We start from the raw sequence: 13,085 nt of genomic DNA, 5'->3' as shown, positions 1-13,085 counted from the left end.
GAGTCATTTATGTTTCATATACACCTTGTTCACTTACCCTGAAGGTAACTTTTCTACAATATTTTTAGTGCACTCACGCTTTGCAGCCCATCACGTGAGGTCAGGTGTGGAATTGAGTTGGCACTGAAAAACTTGAATTTTGGAGCAATTTTTGATTTCAGGTTTTTGGATTTGGGATACTTAACCTGCATTATATCTTAATTATGTGTTCAGGATTACATGATTCCTGAAGTCATAAATAGATTCTGTTTAGTCATTCTTAGTAAAGGTAAGAGTCAAAGGCCAAGGAGTTTGAACTGGATGCCAGTTTATTGTCCTTTCCTCTGTGAAAAGCTGCATTCCTCACAGGGATGCTAACATATGAAAGGTTTGAAAGGGTAAAGGCTTGTTGCGGTCACCTCTCAGCATTTCCTTCTTGTCAACCTAGAGGGCAGTAGATTCTAGAGCAAGAACCTGAGAGCTGACAGTGCTCTGGAAGAAAGGAGTGTGGTTTCATGCTCGTTGGGTACTTCTGAGCCCACAGGCCAGGGCCCAGCTTATTTAGTGAGTCTCCATTCACTGGGGAAAGCGAGGCAGAAAAGTTCTCAAAGGGGCCTCCCATAACTTCTTCATTGGAAACTCTTCTTTCTGATAAGGAGTCGTGGGGCCCCTGATGAGTGTCTTTGGTGCCATTTCTGGTTTGATGCCCCTTTCTGGCTTTCTTTTTCCATCTGAACCCCTTACAGATATCAATGGGCGTGCTTGGTATGGGCTTTCTGTCCACTTACCTTCCGGAGGCTCTGATCAGTGCTTACCTAGCTGCTGTCGCTCTGCACATCATGCTGTCCCAGCTGACTTGTATCTTAGGGATTGTAATTAGCTTCCACGCTGGCCCCATCTCCTTCTTCTATGTGAGTAACTTCACCCCTCACCCAGCTCCTGGCCTGCAAAAACAAGTGGACCAAGTAAAGAGACTTCTGCCCTTTCCCAAAAGGAGATGTGGCTGAGTCAAGCAAGTCGTAGACTTATTAGAGTCTTGGTTAACTGCAGATAGTCAGTGGGACCATGTTCTCAGTTGCAATAACCATTTCAGCCTAGCACAATTTTCATTATAATTTGGACTTTAAGTTACTACTGTATCTATCATAGTTCTCCCAATACATGCCTCATTACAGACACATATCCTAAAACAACTGCAGGATATAAAATACAAAGTAGTCCCTGAATGTAGGAAAGAAATAGAATAGAAGCTCAGTTAAAGAACACATATGGCTTGGGAAAATTAATAATGAATAGGCTAATAAGTAGAACTCCTAGGTTTTAGTTGTTGTTGTTGTTACACTGAAACATAAAGTCACTTTATTGAACTATCCTGTCTCTTTTGATCTTTTTTTTTTTTTTTAATTTTTCAAGGTACTAGGGCCTTGCACATACTAGGCTCTACCAACTGAGCTACACCCCTAGCTCCTTTAATATCTCTTATTTAATTTTTAAAAAATACATATCAGCTTCCAGCCCTCTCACTTGCCCTCGCTGTCCTAGAACTGCTTGTTTTGTAACTAATCTAGAAAAAAAATGTCCTTTTCTAGATGTAGGCAATTACTATCTCTTTCTAAGCCTCTGTAATTTTGTTTTCTTTCAGAACATAGTGAACTACTGTATAGGTCTCCCCAAAGCTAATTCCACCAGCATTCTACTGTTTCTAACTACTGCTGTTGCTCTGAGAATCAACAAATGTATCAAAATTTCTTTCAATCAATATCCCATCAACTTTCCAGTGGAATTAATTCTGGTAGGTGTTTTTGATGTCCCAATTTCACGATTCAGATCATTTTAAATACCTACTTTTAAAGTAAATAAATAAATAGAAAGCAAGTAGCTCAGGAAGGCAAAGGGTCGTAGAGGAATGTAAATTAAAGAATTAAAAAAAAAAACAAAACAGTGAGGGGATGGGGTTGTAGCTCAGAGGTAGAGCACTTGCCTAGCACGTGTGAGGCACGAGTTCGATCCTCAGTACCACATAAAAATAAATATAGTGAGATCTCTTTTATTTGCCTGTTGTGTTTTTTTAAAATATTTTTAAGTTGCTCATGAACCTTTATTTTATTCATTTACTTATATGTGGTTCTGAAAATCAAACCCAGTACCTCACATATGCCAGGCAAGTGCTCTACCACTGAGCCACAAACTCAGCCCATCCTGTTGTGTTTTTTTTTAAATTTTTTTCTTTTTAAGAGAGAGAATTTTAATATTTATTTTTTAGTTTTTGGTGAACACAACATCTTTGTTTGTATGTGGTGCTGAGGATCGAACCTGGGCTGCACACATGCCAGGCGAGCGCGCTACCGCTTGAGCCACATCCCCAGCCCCTTGTTGTGTTTTTTGTAACATAAATATTTCAAGATACTTAAATGTGTCAAATTTTCTTTTTTGTGTGTCTGGATTTTAAGTCAGGAAATTCTTCTTATCCCTAGGTTACAAGGGAATTCACACATTTCTTTTTAATCCTGATAGATTTTAAATATTTACATTTAGATCACTGACCATTTGTAGTGTGTTCCTGCGTAAGGAATGGAGTTTTAGCTCTTCCTAATTGACTAACAGGTTGTTCCTGCATTATTTATCAAAAAGTCCATCTTCACACCTGTGGTTTAAAATACATACTTTATCATATATTTAATGTTCACATGTGAAAAAAAAATATGTTGAATTGTGTCAAAGCCAAATATACCCTTAGTTTAAAATATATGCCAACATTGGTAAAATGTTTATTTTCTTTAAAAAAATTTTTTTAAAACTCAGGTATAGTTGACAAATAAAAATTGCACATTCTTCCTGTGTACAGCATGTTTTGAAATAGTCAAAGTAAGCTGATTAAAACTCCTATTACCTTATGCAGTTATCATTTTGTTGTTTGTGAGAACATTTAATATCTCTTGTCTTAGCAATTTTCAAGTGCACATTATTATTAACTATAGCCACCATTCTGAACAATAGATCTCCCCTCAAAACAACTTATTTTCAAAGTACTTTTAGTTGGGTGTGATGGTGCACAGCTTTAATCCCAACAACTAGGGAGAGTGAGGCAGGAGGATGGCCTCACTCTCAATTCAAGGCCACCCTCGGCAACTTAGTGACACCCTGTGTTCAAAAAATTTAAAATATAAAATAAATAAATAAATAAATAAATAACCCTACAGGTTAGGGATGTTGCTCAGTGGTAGAGTGCCCCTGGGTCAAACTCCCAGTGCAACACACGCACACACTAATATAATGATAATAAATTTGTTTAAAGTACTATATTTATTGACTTTTTTCTTATAATATTTTTAAATAGGGTTTTTCCCCTTATGAAAGTAATACAGGTTCATTCTAGAATTTTTGAAAATTATATGAAGGTTTTAAAAAACAGGGGAAAGAAATTCCTATGGTTATAACTGCTCAAAGTCAATTACTATTAATACTTTTGTATTTTCAGTTATTAATTCCCTTATTATTTCCAACACACAATAGGCCAATACTTGTAGGTGAATACTGAAAATTTTCCCATTTTCTTTTCTTTTTTCTTTTTTTTTAAAGAGAGAGAGAGATAATTTTTTTAATATTTATTTATTTATTTTTTTAATATTTATTTTTCAGTTTTTCGGCAGACACAACATCTTTATTTATTTATGTTTTTTTTATGTGGTGCTGAGGATCGAACCCAGTGCCCCAGCGCCCCACACATGCCAGGCCAGCGCGTTACCACTTGAGCCACATCCCCAGCTAATATTTATTTTTTAGTGCTGAGGATTGAACCCGGGGCTGCACGCATGCCAGGCGAGTGCGCTACTGCTTGAGCCACATCCCCAGCCCAATTTTCCCATTTTCTATGCAGAAATTTTGTTTCTATTTTGATATAGTTGCAACCACAGTGTTATTCAGCCTTCTTTCAATTATACAATACAACAGTAAAGAAAATGGGGTAGATGGGATCTTGATTTTGCCTGATTCATGCGACTAGTAAATAGCAGAGCTGGGGATCACTGCTGTTCAATGAAAAAGTGGCTTGTTTCTTTCTTTAAATTTGCAAAGAAGATTTATCTTTTGAAGTTATAAATTAACATTTCTACTGTGAAGAAGACATTTTCAGAAATAAAGCTCCGGATTTTAAAGTCAGCATTTCTCACATTGGGATTGCTGTCCCTGAGAATTATTTTCCCCTTAAGTAATGTTCCGTGGTAGAGACACAAAGTTCACCAAACATCCACATGTCCCCTACATTTCCCAGTTGTTGTCCCCGGACATTTCATTAGATCATAGCATCACAGATAAGCCAACTGCTGCCCTGCTCTGTGTCTGGTTGAACTCTTGGAGCAGATGCTGGGAAAAAGAATTATGTGTTGAGAGAATAGAATAAAGCAACAATGTAATTATTATCTTAAAACTTGGTACTTAGCATGCCTGAGGCCCTGGGTTCCATCTCACAAACAAACAAACAAAACCTGGGCATTGAGGTTTCTTCTCTCTGGTTTATTTTGCTTTGATGTGAAAGCTTTATGATGAGGTATATGGCTTACTAGATTGTCTATTTTCCCTCTAGTTGAAAGTTGGGGACTAAAGAGAGAACTGCAGTTTTTACAACAAGTTTGGGGCTGGGGGAGAAAACAGATAATTACTTTGCTAAAGACATTCTTCTTGATGATATCAAATGCTGCTTTCTATTATTAAGGGTTTGACATTCAGTTCTCACTAATATACCTCAACAATTCATTAAAAGACTTACCTTAGTACAATATATCTGGATCTAAAAACTTTTAAAAAGTGAGACCTTGATACAGCCACTATCTGGCAACATGTTCATATTGCTGTAGTCATTTAAAGGTGGTGGGAGAGATAAATTTAAGTCCATGGCATCCATTTGTTCCCATCATTGTGTCAGAGATCAAGGCTGACCTTGATTTGGCTACAATGTTAAAAGGATTTTTAGAGAATCAAAAGAATCAGGAAGGACCTCTGCCTTCCCTTTCCCACTGAGGCCTCCATCTAGTTCTTGTGCAGAGACTTCACTTGCTTCTTTTCCTGCCCTGCTAGAGGCTAAGAGCATCTCTGATACTGGAAACAATGCATGATCTTTAGATAATCTTATGCTTTTTTTTTTTTTTTTTTAACTCCTGCAGATTCTTGGCTTCACTGTACTTGCTCACAAGATAAACCTGGTCACAGAAACCAGCCGTAACTTCATTGAGATCATTCCATATAGGTTAGTAATTCTACTCTTCAGGACTACTTTCCCTTTTCTGATACCCTCTCTTAGCCTCTGGCCACACAGTCTTAATGATATTTTCTACAAATAGTATATGACCATGATCAGACTCATTTTAGAACACTGAGGTTCATGAGCTGAGGAGGGTTAGGACGACTCTATTCTTTCTCAGGTGGGTCTCTGTCTCTCATTGGTTGAGCTGATCCCCTCACCCATCCAACCTGTTGAATGCCCAGAGACTCACATTTGTTTCCATAGGTATTGCAAGTCTTTTCAACCTCCATACCTGTCAGATTAACTCTCAAAGGTGGACAAGCGGTACCTCTGTTTTTCCAGCCTCTCTTCTGGGACTCCATGTTCAGGAGAGAAATGTGCTTTCTGCCTTCACTCACTTAAGACTTAACTTGTGTTGTTGAGCACTATGCTTTTCTTTTTTTGGTACTGGCGATTGAACCCATGGATGCTTTGCCACTGAGCTACTACATCCCTAGTCCTTTTTAATTTTTTTAAAAAAATCTCTCCCTTTCTTTTTTAAAATATTTTTTTAGTTGTCAATGGATCTTTATTTTATTTATTTATATGTGGTGCTGGGAATTAAACCCAGGGCCTGGCCTCACACATGCTAGGCAAGCGCTCTACCACTGAGCCACAACCCCAGCCGGAATCTCTCCCCCTTTTTCACCTTTATTTTATTTATTTATTTTTATGTGGTGCTGAGGATCGAATCCAGATAAGTGCTCCACCACTGAGCCACACCCCCAGCCCACAAGTTTTGAGACAGAATATTGCTAAGTTGCTGAGGGTCTCATTAAGTTGCTGAAGCCAGCCTCAAACTTGGAATCCTCCTGCCTCAGCCTCTGGAGTTATTGGGATTTCAAGTGTGCACTACTGTGACCAGCAGAAACATTGTTTTCTTAATCTGGATACAAAGTTACCTTCAAATGTGTGACATATAGAATTCTGAAGGACTCACAATTAATTTTCATTATAATTCCTACCAGTGACTCTTGCTTCTCTTAGAAAATTATAATAATTTATAAGCCTTGATCAGGTGAATTGCATTAGCTAAGAAAGGAATAGACCAGAAGGGTTTTTTGTTTGTTTTGGTTTTGTTGTTGTTGTTGTTATTGTTGGTTTTGGGTACCAGGGATTGAATTCAGGGATGCACAACAACTGAGCCACATCCCCAGTCCTTTTTATTTACAGAGTCTCATTAAGTTGCTTAAGGCCTTGCTAAGTGTGGCTTTGAACTCCATATCCTCCTGATTCAGCCTTTTGAGCTGCTGGGTTTACAGGTGTGCACCACCATGCCTGACTATAGTTTCTTGACACAGGTAGGCTTTTGAAGAACACTGTTAATTTCCTTGAGATGGACAGTGGGGATTGCTGTGGAGTCAGGGATATCAGCTACAACTCCAGGGTAACAAAATGGTAGCCAAATTTGATGAAACCCAATTGAACTAGTCTCATATTCCACTAGTTCTCAATGAAATCTGATGATGGCTAAATCCATTTGAAATTCAATAGAATTTCAAATAGACACCACATAGGTACCAGGGAATACAAAGATAAGCAAGATGTAGTCTCTATCCTCTGAAAAAATAACAAGAACAACAAGAGGATTGGCAGTTATTTATTTTATTTCATTTTCTCCTCACAGTAACACTGTGAGGTACATATTACCTTCTCTTTATGTTGGAAGAAGCTAAGTCTTACCAAGTTTAAATGACTTTTCCAAGATAAGACAGCAAGATAATGGAAGAGCCACCATTGAACTCATTTCTATTTAATTCCAAGTCTATGAGCATAACCATACTATTATTCTTACTCAATGTGCTTCTATTATTAATGACTTAAAAGCCACACAGCCAATTTTTCCTTATCTTTTATCATAATTTGTAAAGGTATAGACAGACAAGTCAGCATTTCAAAAAAATCTAGTTTTAAGCATTACTTTGCTCTTTGTTTTTAAAGCCTTTATTTTATTCATGGTTGCTAGAGACTAGTACAATTGAGCAATTTAAGTTAGCTCCTGCCATGTCCATGTTCCCTCTTAATCTAATTTGCTAAAAAAGGTTGAGTGTCACAGAGAATAGTAGGAAGAAAAAAATAGTAGTTTGTATTGTTAACACACTAAACATTCAGTCTTTACTAATTAGATTTGAATAATAAACTGCACTTATTGTGTACCTCTTTGGAACAACAGCATTCTTACCTAACTTCTTAAAAAGGAGACAAAGGGTTGGGGCTGTAGCTCAGTGGCAGGGCACTTGCCTAGCATGTGTGAGGCACTGGGTTCGATCCTTAGCACCACATAAAAATACACAAACAAAATAAAGGCATGCTGTTCACCTACAAAAAAATTAAAAAAAGAAGGAAAAAAAAGGTGAATTTAACAAAAACTTTAATATCTGCTTCTAAGCATTCAGGTATTTCCTATCTAGCTTATTGCCTGGAAATACCAAGGTGCTTGGAAGTTATAAAGTAGGGAAGTAAAGTAGACAGAGTTGGATGGCAAAGAAAAAAATATTCAACCGAGCATGGTGGAACATGCCTGTGATTCCAGTGACTCAGGAGGCTGAGGTAGGAGAATTGCCATTTCAAAGCCAGCCTCAGCAACAGCGAGGTACTGAGCAACTCAGTGAGACCCTGTCTCTAAAAATACAAAATAGGGCTGGGGAGGCTGGGGTTGTGGTTCAGTGCAGAGTGTTTGCCTAGCATGTGTGAGGCACTGCAATTCTTCGCACAGCATATAAATAAATGAATAAAATAAAGGTCCATCAACAACTAAAATATATATATTAAAAGAAAATAGGGCTGGGGATGTGGCTCAATGGTCGAGTGCCCCTAAGTTCAATCCCCAGTATCCCCCCCCACCAAAAAAAAAGTTAGAAAGAAAAAGATATTCAAAACTAGAAATTTAGGGGGCTGGGTTTGTGGCTTAGTGGTAGAGCACTTGCCTAGCATGTGTGAGGCACTGGGTTCAATTCTCAGCACCAAATATAAATAAATGAATAAAATAAAGATCCATCAACATCTAAAAAAAATGTTTAAAAAATAGGAATTTAGATTTGTGCACACAATAATGTGAGAGATGGGAAGATAAGAGGAAGTAGCTGTTCAAGATGCTAAAAATGGGTGAGGGTCAGAGGCCCACACCTGTAATCTCAGTGGCTCTGGAGGCTGAGGCAAGAGGATCACAGGTTCAAAGCCAGCCTCTGAGCTTAGCAAGGCAGGGAGACCCTGTCTCAAAATAAAAAATAAAAATGGCTGGGGATATGGCTTATTGGTTAAGTGCCCCTGGATTCAATCCCCTGTACCAAAACAGACATTTTAGCTCAAATGCTAAAAATGGATTCTGTCTACTGAAAGGAAAATGCAATTTAAACTGCATGAACTAATAAGAAATTTATTATATATGCTATTATTTACTTTGTGGTACAAAAATATACCACAAAAAAAATTTAAGAAATTTTACCAAATGGATTAACACATTGTTCATTTTACTCAATTTGGATCTTTACACATTTTTTGGGAAGTAAATCAACTACTGAGTCATTGATTAAGTAATAAAAGACAATCAAAAGAATAAACATTTCAAATAGCAAACCTTATCTAAAACAGGAGATTTATTTTCTGACTTAATAATCTAGAGGAATGGAAAATGAAGCATATTTGTGCTCCTGAATTAGGTTTAAAGAATTATGCCAGTTTGGATCTATTAAATGCTTCCTCCAAAATCATCAGATTTCTGTTTCTTCTTTAATCAGTTAAATCACTTTAGAATGTTAGACCAAGGTTGCATAGGGATAAGCCCCATTTGGTTCCCGTATATTATCAAATATGTTAATCTGCTGAAATAATAAGAACTTTTGCATTTATATTCATGAGAAATATTGGTCTGAAGTTTTTTTTGTAGTATGCATCTGGTTTTAGTATCAGAGTATGTTGACATTATAGAATTATTTGGAAAATGTTCCCTCATTTTCAGTTTCTGGCAGTACTTATAGAAAATGGGCATTATTTCTTTCTTAAATATTTGGTAGAATCTATCAGTGAAGATATTTGGGCCTGGGGCTTTCACCCATGGGATGCTTCTTAAAAAGCAAATTAGTGAGGCACTTAGCAACTCAGCAAGACCCTGTCTCTAATAAAGTATTTTAAAAAGGTAGGGGATGTGGCTCAATGGTTAAGCACCCTGGGTTCAATCCCTAAACAAACTATAATTCAAATTTTAATATACTACTTATTAAAAACTATTATTAAATTATGTAATTATCTGATTCAGGATATCTACTTCTTCTTGAGACTACTTTGTTAGTTTTGGTCATTCAAAGAAGTTGTCCATTAGTCTAAGTTGCCAAATATACTGGATAAAGTATTTTATAATATTCTCTTGTTATCTTACTCACACACTATAAAATTAACTCTTTAAAAGTACATAGTTAGGGGCTGGGGTTGTGGCTCAGTGGCAGGGCACTTGCCTAGCATGTGCAAGGCCCTGGGTTCCATCCTCAGCACCACATAAAAATAAATAAATAAATAAAGGTATTGTGTCCAACTACAACTAAAAAATAAATATTAAAAAAATTTTAAAGTGTATAGTTAATTTTCATAAATTCTTGAAGCACTACCACTATCTAATTTTAAAACATCTTATCAACCCCTCCAAAGAAATACCTGTTAGCAATCACTTCCAGTTGTTTCTCCCCAAAGTCCCTGATCATCACTTATCTACTTTCCATCTGTGTGGATTTCCCTATTCTAGACATTTCATATAAACGGAATCATACAATTGGTCTTTTATGTCTGGCTTCTTTCGTATGGCATAATGTTTGCAAGATTTATCCATCATGTACATTCCCATTCATGGCTGAATACTATTCCATCACACAAATCTACACATTTTTCTTTCTTTCTTTCTTTCTTTCTTTTTTTTTTCTTTTTTTTCTTTTTTTTTTTTTTTTTTTTTTTTTTTTGTGGTGCTAGGGATTGAACCCAGGGCCTTGTACCTGTGAAGCAAACACTCTAACCAACTGAGCTATATCACCAACCCTAATCTACACATCTCCAAAATGTCCAGTTGATGGACATTTCAGTCATTTCTACCTTTTGGCTATTGTAAATAGTGCTGCTATGAACATTTATGTGCATGCTTTTTTTTTTTTTTTTTTTTTGAGCATCTACTTTCAATTCTTTTGGGTATATATCTAGGAATAAAATTACTGGTTCATATGGTAATTCTGTATTTAATTTGTTGAGAAATTGCCAAAGTATTTTCAATAGTAGCTACACAACTTTGTTTCTATCAGCAATGCCCAAGAATTCAGATTTCTCTATATCCTCACAATACTTATTTTCTGTTTTTTTTTCTTATTATACTAGAAGATATGAAATGGCAAATCAGTCTGACTTTGACCTGCATCTCCCTAATGACTAATGATGTTTAACATCTCTTCATGTGATTACTAGCCATTTGTACATCTTTTTTGCAGAAATTTCTATTTGAATCCTTTGACTATTTTTAATTGGGTTGCTTGTCTCTTTGTTGTTGATTTGTAAAGGTTCTTCCCGTATTCTGGACACCATAGCTTTACTAGATATTTGATTTGCAAGTATTTTCTTCCATTCTGTAAGTTGTTTTTTCCTTTTACTGGTACTTTTAAGCATAAAAGTTTTCAGCTTTGATGAAGTTCCATTTATTTATTTTCATCACTTGTGCTGATCTAAGGTCTTGAAGATATGTCCCTCACTTTTCCTCTGAGAGTCATATGATTTTAGCTTTTAAATTTAGGTGTTTGATCCTTTTGAGTTAAAAAGGGATTTTAATTTTTTTTTTAATTTTAAAAAGCGTTAAAAAAAAGTATATGTTGTGCAGTAGGGGTCTAACTTCATTCTTTTGCATATGAGTACCCTGTTATCCCAGCATCATTTGGGTTTATTGCTAAACTCTCAATTCTGTTTCACTCATCTATATGTCTTCCCTTAGGACAGTCTTGATTGTTATAGGTTGTTTGTAGAAAGCTTTGAAATTAAGAAATGCAAGTCCTCTTGCTTATTCCTTCATTTTCTAAATCACTTTGGCTTTCAGGGTCCTTGTAATTTCATGTGAATTTTAGGGTTGGCATCTCCTTCTGCAAAAGGGGCCAATGGGAATTTAATATGATTGCACTGAATCCATAGATTACTTTGAGGTTTTTATTGGCCAAAGACATCAAATGTGTTTAAAATCATTACTATGGGGGCTGGGGATGTGGCTCAAGCGGTGGCGCGCTCGCCTGGCATGCGTGCGGCCTGGGTTCGATCCTCAGCACCACATACCAACAAAGATGTTGTGTCTGCCGAGAACTAAAAAATAAATATTAAAAAATTCTCTCTCTCTCTCTCTCTCTCTCTCTCTCTCTCTCTCTCTCTCCCTCCCTCCCTCCCTCCCTCCCTCCCCACTCTCTCTTTAAAAAAAATCATTACTATGTAAAAATTCTAAATAAATAAACTTATTTTTTTCACCTTTGGAAGTTGCTAGGGAACCAATTCATTCTTTCAAAAATTCTAAAATAAAAGAGAAAAATCAGGCATTTATTGTGCCTTTCCTGTAAGAATTGCTCTTTGGAACATCCAGACAGTTTATAATAAGACATTTAACTTTATAGAAGTAGTCCAGCTAATAAAGGGAGAAGGAATTATAAACTTAGAATTATGGAATATTACCATTAAGGGATATCAGCATATCATCTGCCAACATTGAAAAAAAACAGTTGTTTTTTTGTTTTTTACCTCCTAACAGAAATACATACCACCACTTATGAAGCATTTTTCCTTAAAAAAAAATCGTCTGGCCAAACCTGAAGGGCTAACTACCAATTTATAGAAAATACAAGGAACAGAGGAACATGTTAATTGCAACACAGGGATGGTAGGAAACAGAGTAGGATGGAATAGCAGGTTTCTTTAACCAATAAACAAAAAATTTCAAGGAAGAAAAGAAAAAGATATAGAGATGCAATTAACCCATGAAATCCCAAGTTATCAATTATGTACATATTTCAATGAAATTGACATAGTGTAGGGCTGGGGATATAGCTCAGTTGGTAGAGTGCTTGCCCCGCATGCATAAAGCCCTGGGTTTTATCCCCAGCACCACACACACACACACACACACACAACACACACACACATGCAGGTGCATTAAAATAGTTTGGAAATAATACTCTAGAGCTTATATAGCCTTTATATCTATTTATATAGCCTTTATATCTATTTACATAGACTTTTTTAACACTTTCTAATCATTCACCTCTTATCTCAAAAAATAGGTCTCTAAAAACAGTGATTACTTCAAAGTTACCATAAGTGGGATATTTGTTGATCACTTTAAGTTTTCATAGATGTCCTGTATCTAGGATGATGGGAAAAATCATAGAGAGATTTAACAGACACAGCAACCAGTTGCAATGCATTGACCTTATTTGGATTCTAATCTTAACAAATTATAAAATATATGTTTGTAAGATATTTGGGAAAGCTTCAAAATTAATTGGTTATTTGATAATATTAAGACAGTATAATTTTTGTTGTATGATTTTTTAGGGAGGTACACAGAAATATTTACAATTGAAATGATAAAATGCCTAGAATTTTCTTCAAATTTATCTTGCAATAGGCAGTGGATAATGGTACAGATGAAATAAGATTGGTCATGAATTATATGTTGAAGGTAGGTGATGGGTATAGGAAGGCTCATTATACCATTCTTCTTTCTTTTGTGACTATTTCAAAATTTTCTACTATAAATATAGAACATCAAATATTTGTGAATGATCCTAAGAACACAGGACTCAGGAAGTGACAATTTAAAATTGAG

At 36.0% G+C, this 13,085-nt stretch overlaps 1 protein-coding gene across 1 annotated transcript in view; it reads left to right on the top strand.

Moving 5' to 3' along the window:
• The window catches only part of SLC26A8 (solute carrier family 26 member 8), a gene marked incomplete at both ends in the record, with an annotated part of 64,299 nt that overhangs the window by 19,736 nt on the left and 31,478 nt on the right, over positions 1-13,085 (top strand). Inside the window, 2 exons of the mRNA XM_081294977.1 lie at positions 1,622-1,771; positions 5,139-5,221. Coding sequence (XP_081151103.1) covers positions 1,622-1,771; positions 5,139-5,221 — 233 coding nt within the window. The remainder of the gene's footprint in view (positions 1-1,621; positions 1,772-5,138; positions 5,222-13,085) is intronic.

Source organism: Spermophilus citellus, assembly GCF_964194105.1.
Source record: "Spermophilus citellus genome assembly, chromosome: 5".
Classification (NCBI taxonomy): domain Eukaryota; kingdom Metazoa; phylum Chordata; class Mammalia; order Rodentia; family Sciuridae; genus Spermophilus; species Spermophilus citellus.
Note: the sequence above shows the minus strand (reverse complement) of the source record. Positions and strands in the feature narration are given on the sequence as shown.